The sequence below is a fragment of the Salmo salar genome, chromosome 16 (genome assembly GCF_965601325.2).
Source record: "Salmo salar chromosome 16, fSalSal1, whole genome shotgun sequence".
In the NCBI taxonomy this organism is placed as follows: domain Eukaryota; kingdom Metazoa; phylum Chordata; class Actinopteri; order Salmoniformes; family Salmonidae; genus Salmo; species Salmo salar.
Window position 1 is genome coordinate 36,505,289 of NC_138306.1, and position 19,576 is coordinate 36,524,864.

General features: G+C 45.4%; 1 protein-coding gene across 2 annotated transcripts in view; it reads right to left on the reverse strand.

Moving 5' to 3' along the window:
* Window positions 1-267: 267 nt before the first annotated feature.
* LOC106573652 (septin-7) overlaps window positions 268-19,576 on the reverse strand; it is a 32,226-nt gene continuing 12,917 nt past the window's right edge. For both annotated transcript variants that reach the window (XM_014148897.3, XM_014148896.3), the window contains exons 3-13: window positions 11,493-11,599; window positions 7,861-7,961; window positions 7,560-7,694; window positions 5,616-5,733; window positions 5,413-5,505; window positions 5,150-5,246; window positions 1,759-1,810; window positions 1,476-1,604; window positions 1,058-1,193; window positions 745-890; window positions 268-608 (exon numbers count right to left, since the gene is read on the reverse strand). In XM_014148897.3, the coding sequence (XP_014004372.1) occupies window positions 569-608; window positions 745-890; window positions 1,058-1,193; window positions 1,476-1,604; window positions 1,759-1,810; window positions 5,150-5,246; window positions 5,413-5,505; window positions 5,616-5,733; window positions 7,560-7,694; window positions 7,861-7,961; window positions 11,493-11,599 (1,154 nt within the window). In that variant the 3' untranslated portion in view covers window positions 268-568. The remainder of the gene's footprint in view (window positions 609-744; window positions 891-1,057; window positions 1,194-1,475; window positions 1,605-1,758; window positions 1,811-5,149; window positions 5,247-5,412; window positions 5,506-5,615; window positions 5,734-7,559; window positions 7,695-7,860; window positions 7,962-11,492; window positions 11,600-19,576) is intronic.

Here is a 19,576-nt window from a genome sequence, read left to right on the forward strand (position 1 = left end):
GAGTGTGCTTGTGAATAGTCTAAGACTTGAGCTGCCTCTGCTGGAAGAAACAGGCGAGTTAAGTGGCCAGAGCAGCATCTAGAAAACAGTCTGTAGTACACTTGTGTAAAGGATGACTACGCATGGTGCCTGCCATGTGTAAAACTACAAAGATCAGAGGGACATCATTTCCTCCATGTCAAGAATAGGCATTGACTTTCACATTCACATTCATTCCCACATAAAAGGTTAAGGTTTTGGCAGAGACTCCAAGAGAGCGATGTGGCTGTGTGTGTGTGTGTGATGTGGCTGTGTGTGTGTGTGTGTGTGTGTAGTGGTGTACGAGTGTGTAATTGGGGTGTGTTGTTGTATGTACTGTATGAGAGTGAGTTAGTGATGTGCGAGGTCCATGTCTGACATGTACTGCAAGAGAAACATACATTCGGAATGTTGGTATGGAATGTCTACTATAGTACAATATGTGTGTGTGTGTGTGTGTGGTGTGGTTTGCGGGTTACAGATTGTGTGACAATCTAAAAGGATGTAAAAACAAGTTTGTAATATTTCATTGGAGGAACAGGTTCAACTCTTAAAAGATTTTTCCTTTCTTTTTGTTCTTTTCCATGGTCCTGTAAAAAGAGACGAAGGGAAAGGGAGATTTCACATTTCAGCATTGCATTACATTGAGAGAAATAGATAAAACATACTATATGTTTGTCTGAGAGAAAAAAAGAGCAAGGATGAGTAAATGTGTCAGCCACTTACTTAGAAGCGTCAAGTTTCTGCTGCTCCAGTATACGTTGCTGAGCCTCCCAGTTGGACTTCTCTTCCTCATGGTGGCGCTTCTTCTCCTCCAGTTCCTTATACTGAGCCTCCAAGTTCTTTTTCATCTGCTCGTGGCGTCGCTCCAGCTGAGAAGGGAAGGGAGGCAAAAACTTACTAAGACACAAATACACCCCCACACAGACAAACACTCTCTCTACCTCTCCTGTCCCCATTGGTTCACACACACACACACACACACACACACACACACACACACACACACACACACACACACACACACACACACACACACCTCGGCCTCAGAGTCCTTCAGTTTCTGTTTCTTCTCCTTGACCTTCATCTCGAACACCTGCTCCATCTCAGTCTCCATCTTCTTCATCTTCATGACATGTTCCCTCCGCTCCTCCTCCATCTGGGCCAGGGGGCTCCTACAGGTCAAAGGTGAGAGACCAGACAACAAGCATCACTAACAGTGACCAGTGATTCATGAATCACATCTAATATAGTCTTGTCAACTGTCACTTAACGACAGTATGACAATACCTTACTTAAAGTATCAAACCAAAGGTTCATCTATGAAATAAGCTTCCTAGCAAATTAATGATATTGCTATTTGTTCTCTTAACATCATTTAGATTATTACTGTCTGAATACTATTCAACATATCAGATCTGTGGTATTTCCTCTGATGATTAAGGTCTCTCTCCTACCTGGTCATTTGGTTCTTGGTCTTGCTGGTGTCCACTCCTCCATTGCAGGTGACGGCAGCAAGCTTCCTGCTGCGGTAGTTCTCATAGTGGACGTTGTTGGTCACATCCTTCAGATCTTGCATATGGGTCCTACAGGAGGGAATTGGTAATGTTATCTCAAATAACGATATCACAAATTATAGCGATATCACTGTACATACTGTAAATGCTGCGGTATGTATCACTGTACATACTGTAAATGCTGCGGTATGTATCACTTTGACATGCATCCTCCGTCTCTCACCTGATCAGCATGTTCCGTAAGACAGTAAAGTCACAGTGCTCCCCGTTCTCCACTGAAACAGGAAGAGATGTCAGAGACCTTTTGAGATGAATCTCATCACACGGCCAGCCATCATTACTGTGTCTACTGGTAGAATACACACCACTTCCCAGAGTTCCCAATAATAATTTGTGTCTAACGACATCACAAAGGCTCTCGGATCAAACGGGACAATATCTACTTCTGAAGCCAAAAAGCACTGGGTCACTCAGCTAGTCAAGTGTACAATCTAAACACAGCCTATTAGCTGATGAGACAGTTAGGTAGTCAAACACAGTCAACACACAAATTCATGAGCCAAAAGGAGCCATGCTCAGTCAGTCAGACTGTTCACTGAGCAGACACATTGTTTAGTTTACACACAGACACAGTCAAACCTATCACTGCTTGCTAACACAGAGACCGGACATCTCACTGGACCACCGTTCAGACAGACATTCAGTAGTATACATGGAGTAAACAACAACAGGCAGACAGACAAACATCTCACCGATCAGACAGACTACTGCCCTAAGCCATTCATTTCAGCTGATTAGATGGCCATACAGTCTCTCTGCTCAGACAAACACACGGTTAGAAGATCACATGGGATTCTGGAAAAGGACTGCAGAGATGCTATGCTGCTGCTGAGGATGTGGATTGCTCCTCTTTCCTGATCAAAACATGGCTCCTCTCCCCAGGCCCCACCTCCTCTAGGGCTAAACCCAATATGCATCCCGCTGGACCTCAGGAGGAGGACACCTTACCATGATGAGGTGCATGCATAGAGCCCCGCCTGCCAACCAATCCCCGGATGACACCTACCTGAGTGACTTCTGACGGAGGGAGGGAAGGGCACACAGGAGCCCAGGTCCTGCCCAGGTGATCCCCATAACCCGAGTCTGTCCACCCTGACTGTCTACTGAACCAGGGGTTACATGAGGGGGTATATGATGGCTGGCAGGGCAGGCCAGCCTCAGTGATGGGACGGGAGTGGAGGAGGGTTGGGTTCACAGGGTGATAGGGACACAACAAAGAAGGGTTGTAGCTCTGATGGAAAGATACACCCTCGGCCGATTGTCTGAAAACTCCTGATGTATGCTGGACTGAATGGTTGTTGCTCCCTCACTGTTCAGTGCTCTGACGTTAAAACAACAGAAATATCGCGAGCAAGAGGTCAGCTGCCCATCTGGAGTTTTAAGCTTTAGCTACGAATGTTTGTTAGGTTATGATACATGCATGGATGTTTCCATTGAATGAGCCAAGAGCAGTGAAAAATGTCTTCGCTCATGACCAGGTACTTATTGTAAAATGCTCTATGCATCAATATGCAATGTATACTGAACAAAAATATGAACGCAACATGTAAAGTGTTGGACCCATGTTTCATGAGCTGAAATAAAAGATCCCATAAATGTTTCATACACACAAAAAGCTTATTTCTCTAAACTTTTACACACAAATTTGTTTACATCCCTGTTAGTGAGAATTTCTCCTTTGCCAAGATGTTCCATCCACCTGAAAGGTGTGGCATATATCAAGAAGCTGATTAAACAACATGATCATTACATAGGTGCACCTTGTGCTGGGGACAATAAAATGCCACTATAATGTGCAGTTTTGTCACACAACACAATACCACAGATGTCTTAAGTTGAGGGAGTGTGCAATTGGCATGCTGACTGCAGGAATGTCCACCAGAGCTGTTGCCAGAGAATTTAAATGTTCATTTCTCTACCATAAGCCACCTCCAATGTCGTTTTAGAGAATTTGGCAGTACATCCAACCGGCCTCACACTGCAAACCACTTGTAACCATGTCAGCACAGGACCTCCACATCCGGCATATTTTAATTTATTTTTTGTACCTTTATTTAATTTGGCAAGTCAGTTAAGAACAAATTCTTATTTACAATGACGGCCTACCCCGGCAAAACCCGGACGACGCTGGGCCAATTGTGCGCCAGCCTCTATGGGACTCCCAATCACGGCCGGATGTGAAACAGCCAGAATTCGAACCAGAGACTGTAGTGACGCCTCTTGCACTGAGATGCAGTGCCTTAGACCGCTACGCCACTCGGGAGTCATCTTCACCTGCCGGATCGTCTGAGGAGGGGTATAGGGGTGCTGAGTAGTATTTCTGTCTGTAATAAAGCCCCTGTGGAGAAAAAACTAATTGTGATTGGCTGGGCCTGGCTCCCAAGCGGGTGGGCCTACGCCCTCCCAGGCCCACCCATGGCTGCTCCCCAGTCATGTGAAATGCATAGCTTAGGGCCTAATTTATTTATTTCAATTGACTGATTTCCTTCTATGAACTGTAACTCAGTAAAATCCTTGAACTTGTTGCATGTTGGGTTTTTATTTTTGTTCAGTATACTAGTGATCGACCCCCTGTGGACACAGAGTGCAACTACAGGTATGGAGTGCCAGCAAACAGCATCATGGCACCAGGATTTAGAGCAAGATTGTGTAGCTATATACGTGAGCGAATATTTGTAGAGTATGCATGCAAAATGTGTACACATTGACATTATGTATACAGTAAGTTTGTGCAAATGCGCCTTTATCTCTTAACATGTCTATAATTGTATGAGTGTGGCCAAATGATGACTAAAACAGATAAAGGTGGCTCATGCAGTTTTGGAAAATGTATGACTTTTTATGTTACGATAATTAGGCACCTATAAACATAAGTTAGAGGGTGATTTAGCTTTATTCTAGGAGTAGCGTCAGCACTGAACAAACAGTTGTTTTCTCCATGACCATCAATCTAATGTCATAGCAACATAAAGGCGAAGAGGGGAGGAAGCCCTGAGGGAGAGTAGTAGAGAAAGTGAGAGATGGTTTTGTTTACCAAAAATGCCCTCTGTCAGTCATGGAAAAGAATAGATGGAAAGGAAAAAGAGAAAAGAAAGAATGAAAAAGTCAGAGTGATAAACGGTCGACCACAGAGCAACACTTGAAAATGAAAAAAAATAGTCTTTCAGGGGACTAAAAACAAAAGAAAATCAAGTGGAGAACAACAACAACGATCCATTGTGGCCAATGATGAAAAAAACAGGGTGACAGTCTTTCTCTCTGATGTCAGTGGGTGGTACAGTACAGTGTTTACTGTCAGGGGGACCATGATACCCTATTAGATCCCTGTCCCCCTTTTCCAGAATCCCTGTCAGACACACTATCTGGGGGGGGGGTCCTGGAAGACCATGCAGCTTCCCTACACTGGATCTCCACACTCCTGTACTCCATCCTCAAGCATGGCACAGTGTGTGACATTAATAAAGAGCATTCTTCAGTACAACCCTCAACAACATCATGCCAATATCTCGTCTCATCTGAGCCAGAGAACCCAGCCCGGAACATGCTGAACCTACCTTCTGCCACGCCCCAGGGGTACTGACGACCTCTGACCTTCTTGCCATTTACTTCGATCACCACATTGCTGCCAACCACTGCCAGAGGCATCCGCTCCTGCCACACAGGGACAGAGGGACCAGCGTCAGTTAATCAGTGAGCCTGTACAGTATCCACAATATATTAGATAACCAAACTGACCGGGATAAACAAGGGCAGATAGGGACTAGTGTGGACTGATACAGGTTGACTATCCGTCTCTCTCACTCTCTTTGCACACTACCTTGATCTTCCGGATGAGCTTGCTGTCCTCATCGTCCTCTGTGTCAGGAAACTCGTAGATCTGGATCTTGTGTTCTTGGATTTCCTTCATGATCTGAGGATGAGTTGAATGTAAAAATGACATGAGTTATTGCCACACACATACCGGTACACACAATGTGTTTGTGCTAACACAAATAATTACTACACACCCACACCACACACCTGTTTCTTGAATAGCTGGCATTCCTCAGGTGTCAGGGTGTCTGCCTTGGCGATGAGGGGGATCACGTTAACCTTGTCATGGAGACGCTTCATAAACTCAATGTCCAGGGGCTTCAGCCTAAAGGGGAATTCACACATTGAAAAAATATATTCTGCCTTTCTGTTGTTGCACAATCATACACAGTCATCCAGTCAGACAAATACAGGCAGGCAGGGAAGGCTGATCTATGCTTTGATGTGACAGTCCTGAATAATTCTCTGCAGTTATGCCGCATTCACGTCATGTGGGAAACTCAGGAGCTCAGAGTTAAAGTGAACGCAGGTTATTTGCGTAGAGCTTCATTTTCATACCTCCCAATTGGGAAACTCAGGATCCGACTCTTCCGCCTAGGTTAGCAAGTCGGAAATTTCAGAGTTTCCGACATCATGAACACCATAAGTACACTTTATGCTCAAACTGATGCAGTTCATTATGTCACCGGTAGAGGGTCACTGGCATGAAAACACAGTGGGGTACAAAGGAATCAAAGAAACAGTGACTGACTTATTTTTTCTGTCTTTTCTTTTTTACAGTCAGCGACCACTAATAATTATGTCATGGTGGGCTCATGAGGGATTCTCTTTGTTCTCACTCTGGGAGTAAGTGGACAAAGGGGCTATTCTTCTCTGTGGCCTGAGAGAGTGAGTTCTGTCCAGGGACCGGAGGGAAGGCCTGGAGGGGGCAGAGCAGTAAGGGTGGGTGGGGGGGTGCTGAGTATTCCATGAATGTAGAGATACAGAGCAACAGACCAGCTGTTTACAGGTCACAGGAGTAAAGGAGGATTATGAAGTGTGGGGCGAGAGACAGACAGACCTGACAGAGATTACATTTCATGTTCTGAATTTGTCTCCACATTATCAGGAGCAGGGGGGTCAGAGGCAAGGGCTGACATGACCTCTGATCTCTTAATACATCACCTTGTGTGGGTCTAACAACTGACATTTTCTCTAAGAATATTAGGATCTTATATAATTACAGCAACCATGGGTCCCTACTCCTTATGGCTGCATATAATTACAGCAACCATGGTTTGTTAAAAGTGTGCGGTTGGATAGGGTGTGCTATGATACAAATTGTGGGCCTAGCTGAGTTGCTATTAAGGTGTTCTTCAAGGCTGAAACTAAAGCCTCCCATTCCCAGGGATTCTGAGCTCAGGGGCTCCTCAGGGAGCGGCTGCCTCCTGATTAGCTGGCTCAGTGATGGTGAGAACGCTCCCATCACATCTTCCACCGAGCACGCTCAGTCTAGTGGCTGTTATGCAACCTTGTGGGTCACAACGTTGGCAGCCTACATCTCTCTCTCGCTTCCCACTCACATATGTGAACTCATGGCTACGCCTACACTCCAATCCACTCATGTTCACGTTCGGCCTCACATACATAGGGAGGCAGAAACGCATAGATAAAGGCAAAGGCACACGATCAAAAGTATATAGAAGCAATAACGTCATGGCTTATATAACAATGAGTGTAATACACATACAAATACGTGGGTACTCCAACTCAGAAGCAGCACAGGGAAATGGTCCTCTGTAGCTCAGTTGGTAGAGCATGGCTTTGGCGCTTACAATGCCAGAATAGTGGGTTCGATTCCCAGGACCACCCATAAGTAAAATGGATGCACCCGTGGCTAAGTCACTTCGGATAAAAGCGTCTGCTAAATGGCATATTTTATTATATAGAGGGAATGTTTTTAAATGTATAATTTCTATGATCCATGTTATCCAGTACACATACTGTATAACAAGTGTGCTTCAGCTCATACGAGTCTCTTTATGAGCCAAGGGAAGTGGATCAGGTGGGTAGCATAGGCATCATACATACTGTATGTTCTATGGCATCATTGTAGTACTGGTCCATGACAAAGGGCCTGTCCCTATGAGGCCTGTCAGTGTCAGTACTCACCCGTGGCCAGAGGGGGCGATGAAGTACAGGCAGCAGTGAACCCTGTTGTCTGGCATCAGTCTTCGGTTCACCCTGGACTCCGCATTCAGGAAGTCCTCACACTTACTGTCAATGTAGTTAATGACAGGCTGCCAGCTGAGAGGGGGATGATTAAGGACAGAGAGAGAAAATAGGAAAATGTTGTTTACTCCACATGCAGGCTCTCATTGACTCAGAGAGCATATATTCACACTCCCTACACAACATACAAACTGTCATTCATACATGCTCACAATTACTCCCAATACTCACTATTACTCACCAGTTACTATTATCCACTGCATCTCCGAACCCTGGTGTATCGACGATGGTGAGAGTGAGTTGGACACCTCCTTCCTTCACCAGAACCTTGGACTGCTCCACCTGTAAAACAGCAACACAGTTCCTCTAAAACAGCACTCCATAGTTCCCATGTTATCCCTCAGCGCCTCCACACACTACAGTTCATCAATAGCGTTATCACGTTGTCCCCATGGGGGTGGTTCTGGATCAGAGTGGCAGCTGGGACTCAGTGATATGGTGTTGGTTGATTTTTTTCTCTCTCACAGTTTAGGAGACCAATATATCATTCTCTCCCTGCTGCTGTTAGTTTCAGCGGCTCTCTGTTTGGCTGCATACTTTCGTTTCACAAGGGTAGTTATTTTGGGTTGATCCCTTTCAGTCTCTCTAAACACTCAAAAACACATACCATTTTTTTTTCTTCACGCTGGGCATATATCAAGCACTCAAAACACTTATGTAAGTGTTTGACTGTGTGTGTGTGTGTGTGTGTGTGTGTGTGTCTGCATATCTGCTTAAAAATCAACTTCAGTGAATGAAAAACAAATGAAGAAACTCCCAAAATACACACCCATCAGTTCAGTGAAATCTGAGTAGACAGAATGTGACCATTTGACAAACATAAGAGATTGTTAAGAGATTGATTGGAATGTAAATACTCTTCCCGTTTCTACCCCTCAGCAGCCACATCACACAGCTCACTGGCCCCAAGTCTACCCCTCTACACTGACTCTGGCCGACCCAAACAGCTCCATTCCTAAACATTGGACACACTCAATGGAGAATCAAACACATCAGCAGGAACCACTGGGACCCCTGAGACACAACCAGGAATCTCAAGCCTCAACAAATGTGCAAAACAGCTTATTTCTGTCTACATTCAAAAGTGAAGTCAAACATTCGCTCACAAACAAACACATTTTTTGGAGCAGCTTTATATGACTGCGGTTGTGATTTCAGGAGATTGTGACTTACCGTGGCTCAGGACCACGCAGATCATTCAGGGGTAGGGACTCAGAAAAAGGGCAACACTCACTGATCTCAAATTGTAAGCAAGCTAGTTAGTGCCTCCTAAAGACATGGGTAATAGAGGGTGGTGCCTCCTAAAGACATGATTGACATGGGTAATAGAGGGTGGTGCCTCCTAAAGACATGATTGACATGGGTAATAGAGGGTGGTGCCTCCTAAAGACATGATTGACATGGGTAATAGAGGGTGGTGCCTCCTAAAGACATGATTGACATGGGTAATAGAGGGTGGTGCCTCCTAAAGACATGATTGACATGGGTAATAGAGGGTGGTGCCTCCTAAAGACATGATTGACATGGGTAATAGAGGGTGGTGCCTCCTAAAGACATGATTGACATGGGTAATAGAGGGTGGTGCCTCCTAAAGACATGATTGACATGGGTAATAAAGGGTGGTGCCTCCTAAAGACATGATTGACATGGGTAATAAAGGGTGGTGCCTCCTAAAGACATGATTGACATGGGTAATAAAGGGTGGTGCCTCCTAAAGACATGATTGACATGGGTAATAAAGGGTGGTGCCTCCTAAAGACATGATTGACATGGGTAATAAAGGCTGGTGCCTCCTAAAGACATGATTGACATGGGTAATAAAGGCTGGTGCCTCCTAAAGACATGATTGACATGGGTAATAAAGGGTGGTGCCTCCTAAAGACATGATTGACATGGGTAATAGAGGGTGGTGCCTCCTAAAGACATGATTGACATGGGTAATAAAGGGTGGTGCCTCCTAAAGACATGATTGACATGGGTAATAAAGGGTGGTGCCTCCTAAAGACATGATTGACATGGGTAATAAAGGGTGGTGCCTCCTAAAGACATGATTGACATGGGTAATAGAGGGTGGTGCCTCCTAAAGACATGATTGACATGGGTAATAAAGGGTGGTGCCTCCTAAAGACATGATTGACATGGGTAATAAAGGGTGGTCTATCAGCTGATCATTGATCTGCTAATTGTTTTTTTAGTTTTTTTTAAATACTTTTTTAAATTTAACCAGGCAAGTCAGTTAAGAACAAATTCTTATTTAAAATGACGGCCTACCCTGGGCCAACACCGGACGACACTGGGCCAATTGTGCGCCGCCCTATGGGACTCCCAATCACGGCCGGATGTGATACAGCCTGGATTGAACCAGGTACTGTAGTGACACCCCTTTCACTGAGATGCAGTGCCTTAGACCGCTTAGACCGATGCGCCGCTCACCCTGGCTTTTTCTTTCTGATTGAGATTTATCTTCAATGCTCTTAAATAGCTTCATAATATGTTTTTAATAATCTTCTAACTCATGATATATGGCCGGCTAGTGGCTTGTGTGGATATTTTAGTGTATGGTGGTTAGCTTGAGTCTAGACTAGCTGTGTTGCTGCTGCCCTGACACACACAAGCAACTCCTGACTGAAGAAGGGATGAAGTTGGGTCGGAGGGTCGTGGATGCAGCTGCTCCTCTCTAGGTCTCTCTGCCTCTCTACTGTGGGTAGGCCATCAGCCAACCAGACCCAATACTGCTGATCATGTAAATGAAGTGTTATCAAGTGTTAATAAAATGTTATGCTGCAGCTGCTGTGGCAGTACTGTTGATATTTAAACTAGGTAGCTAACAACACACACTCGACTGGTGACTGCATCTCAAGCCATGAGTGTTTGGATACCGGGGGCGTGCGAGCTCCATACAGGGCAGACCAACAGGCGCAACCAACCAACGGCCGGGGGGTGGCGAACTTGACGACGTCAAGGCGACTTGCCTTGGGTTCAGAACAACGGAAAAAATATATAATCACCACCCACAAAAGGGCACTTGGCGAGTGGTAGGGAAAAGGGGTAGGTGCTCTGAACAGGTAGACCCCGATCTGTGCACGTGCCTGCCATGGTTACTAACTCCAAACACATCAGTGCTCTCAGTATGAACCCAAATATCAAGCACCACCTCTGTGTGTGTTTGTGCCTTTGCATATGTGTCCTAAAGACAGGAGGTTATTACAGGATGCCTCAGAGATGGCAGTCTAGAGTTGGGTGGGAAAGTCACCACTGGGTGTTGAGTTTCATGGGAACATTCCTAACCTCCTACTGACCCCTTCAGGCCCCAAGAGGAACCAGCACGCCTGAGTCCAACTTATCCCCCTCTCCTCTCCCCCCCTCTCCTCCCCTCCTTGTCCCCATTCTAAATCGAGGCCACACAAACCTCCCCAAACACCCTTAACTAGCCTACACCCCTCCCTCCCCTACCCTGGTCCTCCAGATGCAGCCTCTTCACCTGTCCATCTCCTTTTTATCAAGGCCATATAAGGCTGCTGGTTCTCTGGGTGCGTTGCCTCTGGCCTGGCCACCGTAACCATCCAGTGGTAATTGGGTTTGTTTGCTGTGTGATCTCTGGCCTTTGGTTGTGTTGAACTTCCACATGTGTTTGGAGATGGGGGATGGTTAGAGAGGTGAGGGGGGAGGGTTGAGCCCAGGGGGGACTTGGAACCAGCTAGAGAGAGAATGGAGGGTTTTTGGGAGGAGTCCCAGTCCTGAAGAGAGACAAACATGGATGAGAGGTAGGTTAGGTCAGGGGTGAGAGGTCGAGGAGAGAGGGATGTGGGCTACCTGAACAGTCTTCTTGATCCGTAGGGATGGCCCTGGGTAATCCTTGGAGTACAGGTCAGTCAGGAAGAGGGAGTTGATGAGTGTGGATTTCCCCAATCCAGACTCACCTATGGGAGGAGTTAAGGAGATCAGACATCAGTTACATTGTCAATCAATGTAATCCACCAACACCATAGCTAAAATAACATAGGTAAAACCAACATGTTTCAGCATACAGTTAGCCTTCATTTGCCAATGCAAACACTTCCACACTTACTAACATCATACACACCCTGTAGTGACACAGTCACAGTCTAAGGTTTGAAGGTAATCTCTGTCCCAAAGAACTGCAGCACAGGATATACAAAGCTGATTCCATGTCTCACTGAGAAAGGTCAAAAGTGCATCTGCCAGAGAGTAGGCTTGTAGTCCGAGGGAATAAAACATATCCTCTCTCCCTTTCTCTCTTCCCAATGTTCCTTCCCACCCTGACATTAGAATCATTCAGCATGTTGTCGGTTTGACTATATGACCCATTAGTTCACAGATCACACACACACACACACACACACACACACACACACACACACATCTTCCACTTACATGTTACAATGATTAATGAGTGGGCATCTGGCAAACTGTGCTGGGGAGTGACTGCTGCGGTGCTCAGGGGGTAGGGGAGGGTAAAGGGAAGGTTGCCTGGCATACTCCAGCAGGACCAACCCACTAGCAGCTGAGCAACAGCGGCACTACCACCATTGTCCCAGCAGGGGGCACCCCACCACCCCCCATCACACATCAACCCATACTACTTCTCCAAGACATGTTCTTGGGGTTAAGGGGATCACTTATTGGAAATCGTAACAGCACAACATAAAACAAACTTGAGGGGAGGTTCCATTTTTACATTTTTTTTTTTACATTTACATTTTAGTCATTTAGCAGAGGCTCTTATCCAGAGCGACTTACAGTAGTGAATGCATACATTTCATACATTTTTTTTTCTTCCTGCGCTGGCCCCCCGTGGGAATCGAACCCACAACCCTGGTGTTGCAAACACCATGCTCTACCAACTGAGCTACAGGGAAGGCTGTAGCTCTTCCATCAATATGAGGGGAGGTTCATGGGGCCCTCTCTCTTCCATCAATATGAGGGGAGGTTCATGGGGCCCTCTCTCTTCCATCAATATGAGGGGAGGTTCATGGGGCCCTCTCTCTTCCATCAATATGAGGGGAGGTTCATGGGGCCCTCTCTCTTCCATCAATACTGCCTGATAATGAGGGGAGGCTCATGGGGCCCTCTCTCTTCCATCAATACTGCCTGATAATGAGGGGAGGTTCATGGGGCCCTCTCTCTTCCATCAATACTGCCTGATAATGCCTGACTGTTTAGATGAGTGGGGTTGTATGTGTTCATCTCTGCATACAATACTACATTACATTTACAACCAAATCATCTGCCACCACAAATTATGATGACTGAATCCCGGATAATTGTCAGGTTGTCCTGAACAGTTGTGAAATCCTCAGATTCCAGTGTTTCTCTTAACCTTCACACAGACCCGCTCTTTGAGGTGCAGACTCTGGGTGGTTCCTTCACACCAAGACACTACTCAGCTCACCGCTGGCTGACAAACAGCACGAGATTACAGGATGTCTGGCTCTTTACACACACTGTTTAACCAGGAGGTAACAGACATACTGTCACTGCTGGGTAAATTGACACATCCCAGCCTCTGGCCCATGCTGGAGGTGGTCACCCTCCCAAACCAGAAGGGGAGTGGGACGTAAGTGCATCTCCTACATCTCTCTGTGGGGAATGGAGGGGGCCACAGAGGGTCAGGAGTGTGCAGCTAAAGCAGAGAAGACGGAGTGCCTGCAGATGACATGCCCTGGAGCCTGATAGCAGTTACAAAGGCATTCTAATGGAAGCCAGTCACACACAGCCAGTCACCCTCCCCTCTCCGTGGCCTTGAAATCTGGTATTGGGGATCATCTGTTTCTCTCTGCCTCTCATGCATGCAGCATGGATCTATAACACCCAGAGAGAGAGAGAGAGAGAGAGAGACCCTGTTCTGGGTCTGGGTCCTGGGACATTCATCTGCGTTTTGGGTTTAATTAGACACTGCAGAGAACAGAATTAGGATCAGAGTTCACTGGATTAGAAAAATATATATAAAAATACAGGATACTTCAAAAAAACTCTTTCAGAAATGCAATATTAACTCTATTGGAATCCTGGCATAAAAATGCAGCTGAAGAGCTTTCAGCTCTGGTCACTAGCCTAGAGCCTCCTCATCCTTTCAGCTCTGGTCACTAGCCTAGAGCCTCCTCATCCTTTCAGCTCTGGTCACTAGCCTAGAGCCTCCTCATCCTTTCAGCTCTGGTCACTAGCCTAGAGCCTCCTCATCCTTTCAGCTCTGGTCACTAGCCTAGAGCCTCCTCATCCTTTCAGCTCTGGTCACTAGCCTAGAGCCTCCTCATCCTTTCAGCTCTGGTCACTAGCCTAGAGCCTCCTCATCCTTTGTCCTTTGGTTGAGGGTGAGTGTGACCGCTTGCTGATGTTGGTTAGAAAAGCAAATGAATAACCAAACACTGATACATGGAGAAATAATATATCTATTATCCTTTATACAGTGGCAAGAAAAAGTATGTGAAATTGGAAAGACCTGTATTTCTGCATAAATTAGTCATAAAATGTTATCTGATCTTCATCTAGGTCACAACAATAGACAAACAGTCTGCTTAAACTAATAACACAAACAATTATATGTTTTCATGTCTTTATTGAACACACCGTGTAACCATTCACAGTGCAGGGTGGGAAAAGTATGTGAACCCTTGGATTTAATAACTGGTTGACCCTCCTTTGGCAGCAATAACCTCAACCAAACCTTTTCTGTAGTTGAGGATCAGACCTGCACAACAGTCAGGAGGAATTTTCCTCCTTACAAAACTGTTTCAGTTCAGCAATATTCTTGGGATGTCTGGTGTGAACTGCTCGAGGTCATGCCACAGTATCTCAAATCAGGTTGAGGTCAGGACTCTGACTGGGCCACTCCAGAAGGCGTATCATCTTCTGTTGAAGCCATTCTGTTGTTGATTTACTTCTGTGTTTTGGGTCGTTGTCCTGTTGCGTCACCCAACTTATGTTGAGCTTCAATTGGCGGACAGACAGCCTAACATTCTCCTGAAAAATGTCTTGGTAAACTTGGGAATTAATTTTTCTGTCGATGATAGCAAGCTGATAGCAAGCTCCACCATACTTTACAGTTGGAATGAGGTTTTGATGTTGGTGTGCTGTGCCTTTTTTTCTCCACACAGTGTGCTCCTTCCAAAAAACCCAACTGTAGTTTCATCTGTCCACAGAATATTTTGCCAGTGGCGCTGTGGAACATCCAGGTGCACTTTCACAAACTTCAGACTTGCGGCAATATTTTTTTGGGACGGCAGTGGCTTCTTCCGTGGTGTCCTCCCATGAAAACCATTCTTGTTTAGTGTTTTATGCATTGTAGACTCGTCAACAGAGATGTTAACATGTTCCAGAGATTTCTGTAAGTCTTTAGCTGACACTAGGACTCTTCTTAACCTCATTGAGCATTCTGTGCTGTGCTCTTGCAGTCATCTTTGCAGGACAGCCACTCCTAGGGAGAGTAGCAACAGTGCTGAACTCTCAATTTATAGACAATTTGTCTTAGCGTGGACTGATGAACATCAAGGCTTTTAGAGATACTTTTGTAACACTTTCCAGTCAACAATTCTTAAGATGAAGTCTTCTGAGATCTCTTCTGTTGAAGGCATGGTTCACATCAGGCAATGCTTCTTGTGAATAGAAAACTCACATTTTGTGAGCCAGGCAGCTCTAACCAACATCTCCAATCTCATCTCATTGATTAGACTCCAGGTTAGCTGACTCCTGACTCCAATTAGCTTTTGGAGAAGTCATTAGCCTAAGGGTTCATATACTTTTTCCAACCTACACTGTGAATGTTTAAAATATGTATTCAATATAGACAAGAAAAATACAATAATTTGTGTGTTATTAACTTAAGCACACTATGTTTGTCTATTCTTGTGGACTTCGATGAAGAGCAGATCAAATTTGATGACCAATTTATGCAGAAATCCAGGAAATTCCAAAGGGTTCACATACTTTTTCTTGCCTCTGTAGGCCTATTATTACCAAAAATAACTTGAACAATTTCCTACCCTCTAAAAACCAACCCCTACTTCATCTTCCCTCCACCCCCCTCATGCTGCTGTCCCAGATCAATTACACCCCTCTGGCCCCCCATCTCCCCCCAAACACTCCACCTCAACTGTATGGAAGAGCCTCATTTAAATGGTGCGTTTCCATTCAGGATTTACCATGGTGTTTTACCCAAAAGGCTCAGACTTTTCTGTTTCTATATCGCAGGCCGGCACCAGTCTCTCTCTGGGCCATGGCTCTGGCGAACCTGCTCTCAGTTAGGGCCAAAGCCAGACCACTGGTACTTTCCAGCTTGAATTTACATAACAATGGCTAACTGTGAACTTGAACGCCTTCTCACAAAGCAACTGTTTTGATTATGCAGAGGTTGTTGATTCTGCTCACTGTCAGCCCTAGCTATGGAAACAACTTCCCTAGTATAACATAATGGTGAATACACTAGTGTAACACTGATTCAGTGGAAAAGCAGCAAGAGAGCCTCAACAGCCCAGCCACAACACAGGGCACTAACCAAACACCGAATAGAACTGCTTCAAAGAGGACGCATTCCAAATTACAACCAATGTCCTCTGCAGTGTACTCCACTTATAAAGGCTTCCGCAACCGTTTGGTAGAGTTCGTGCATATATTATGATGACATTTTGGACTTCGGTGTGTTTTTTTTGGGGCTGTTCGGGCACACAATATCTTTTCTGGAGGCAAGCCGTAGTTCGGGGCCGAAGTCTACACCTCTTCATCGATGATTGGTCAACAGTAGGGATTCTTCAATAAAGTCTGTTGTCATTGAATAAGAAACGACTTGTTTCATGCAAATTTTTTAAATGAAAAATACTGCACCAAACATTTTAGTTGGATGTAAAATTGCACGACTAAAATTTCCTCGGCAAAAACGTCAAAATTAATGACAGATTTATTGAGTCATCTTAGATTAATTCTGACTATTTTGAGGAAGTGTATACTGCTATGGTGTCTCAAACAGTACTATTGTGCTTTTTTCTCATTTTTCAAGCGAGCACACTAGTTTGGTTTGCCAAATATCGGTGTTAACCTAATGCAGAGGCTGGAATGGAATAAATGGAATGGTATCAAAAACATTTATTCCATTTCAGCCATTACAATGAGCCTGTCCTCCTATAGCGCCTCCCACCAGCCTCCCCTGACCTCATGGTAACTCACGGGGGTCAAAATCATGGTACAACAACAGTTGACATACAGTTAGTTGTGACAGCGGCTGTTCTGTGGTCCAAACTAGCTGACAGCTTTGACCAATGATAGTCTCACTTACCCCCCGGAGGGCAAGTCCAAATGAATTAGCCTTCCTCAGTTAATTAAATACTGGTCCGCATGATCTCTGGAAACGCACTCTCCATAAATAGACCCTGTCCCTGACGACCCAGAGCTGCATGGATGGCTGGGTGAACCCCCTCTCACCCCCCCTCTTTCTTTCATTACGAGAACATTAACTGAGCAGTGTGAGGGGGACAGAGGGAGCGACTAAGAGTCAGGTGAAGAGAAAATGCAGATAGGGAGGTAACAGCAGTTAGAGAGCGACTGATTGAAAGGGCTATGGGGACAGACATACAGATGGACACACAGGGTACATTTCCCAGGAGATTATTAACATACAGATGGACACACAGGGTACGTTTCCCAGGAGATTATTAACATACAGATGGCACACAGGGTACATTTCCCAGGAGATTATTAACATACAGATGGACACACAGGGTACGTTTCCCAGGAGATTATTAACATACAGATGGCACACAGGGTATGTTTCCCAGGAGATTATTAACATACAGATGGACACACAGGGTACGTTTCCCAGGAGATTATTAACATACAGATGGACACACAGGGTACGTTTCCCAGGAGATTATTAACATACAGATGGACACACAGGGTACGTTTCCCAGGAGATTATTAACATACAGATGGACACACAGGGTACGTTTCCCAGGAGATTATTAACATTCTTGGCTTTTTATCTCTACTTTCTTCCTGTCAACATACTAATGGCCAACCAAAAATTACCCATGGGGCAGCAGCTGGCCCTAGACATCCTGACAGGCCCCTTTCCCCAGTGCCCCCCCCGTGCCCGGCCAGACCCCTCGCTCCTCTCCTCGCCCCACATAAAGGGGCTCCTGGTGCTTATAGTCGGTATGCCTGTAGCTCTTTACCACTGACAAACACAGAGCTCTCCTCCCCTAACTAACAGACATGTGGGCTTGAATCGGAGTCAAATGAGACATCTGGCCGACACACACTAAAAAGAGAAGAGAGAAAGGAGGGGGAAGGGAGAGGAAAGAAAGGGTAAAAGGGGGAAGGGAAGAGAGAGAGAATGTGAGTAGGGATGTTTCAGTGGGACTGACTTCAGTAGTGATAAACTATTGTTCAGGACAAAAGGGATGGCTGCAGTAGGGTCAAAGGTCATCTTATTGTGATAAAGATCTGTAACTCACAAGGATGGACACAGAACACAATCTTTATAACCTCAAACTGTTATAAATGATTAGCAAGTGTATTGGGTCCAATAGGAAATACTCTGGTAGCCATACAGATAGATTGGCTACACTCCACTGACTATAAAGACCTGATCTTAAAATAGACAATGTGAGCCAGTTTCCAGAGATTTGACAGAGAGTGAGTAATGTATAAAAGTTCAACTTTGAACCTCTGAGTCTAAACAGAAACAGCACGTGTGAGGTCATACAGGACATGTGCACACTCTGCAGCAGCAGCGCCTCCCACACACAGTCACTCACACACCCAGCAGCGGTCCCACTGAGCACACACATTATCCTGCTGTGTCTTACCATAATAAATCATTGAGAAATACATTTCTCAAAGATTTTCTTAGTGGCTCTGTCATCTTGTAATGTGATGAGATTTCCTTTACGATTCACCTGGAACATCGATTTCTGAAAACATCCTTTCTTTTCATGGTTCTATGCTTCTAAGGTAATGCTATCCTTTTAGTCAGTGAACAGTAAACAAGGGTTAGCAGATGACAGTAAAAAGATGAGTTGGATGAAACCAATAGGTGAAAATAGACTGGCATAGAATATGGGATGGTGGAAGACTGTGGTATAGGCTAGGGGAAGATGAATGGGTAGTAGAGGAGATGTGGGCCAAGCCAAGGCCTCAGTACAAACACTGGTGAGTGAACTACACAAAGAAAACTACAGTTAATCCCATAGATTACTCAACCAAAGCCTGGGTCCCCTGCCAGGTCAGCAAGCAAGCCAGTCAGAGCTAAGCCTGTCAGACCGTCTTATCAGAACGGACACAGAGAGCTTACACACAACCAGGAGGCAGGCAGGCAGGCAGGCAGGCAGGCAGGCAGGCAGGCAAGTAGACACAGACATAATGGCTGACAGGAGATAACACAGACTGGGATCCACTGCAAGGCACTGACTGTGAGTAAAGAGAAGCTCCACTTCCAAGTGTTGTGCAGGGTTGTAAATTCTTAGGTCTTGTGAGGTGAGTTGTTATAGTAGGCTGTTTAGACTCCACTTTGTTCCTACAGTATATCATGGATTTGGACAACCTGCTTTGTACAGCAGCAGGGATCTCTCCAATCTTTCCAAAATTCACTACAGAAACTGCCAGCTGGCCAAAAAGCCAGGAAACAGGTTTAAATCCGTCCCAGATTTTTGGAGGGGAAAAAATTGTCCCGAGCCAAAGTCCTGTGGCATCAGTCTCAGAGTGACAGTGGAGACACTTCCAAGTGACCGGGCTCTAACAAGCGAGTGGATTCACTTTCAGTCAAGACCCAAACAGAGCCCCAGCCTGTCAAAACAGTGAACCCAGCTGGCTTCCATTACAATCTTCACACAGCCACAGCTCACTCTACTTGCCTGAAAGTGCACTCTCTAACACTCTCACAGTGATAG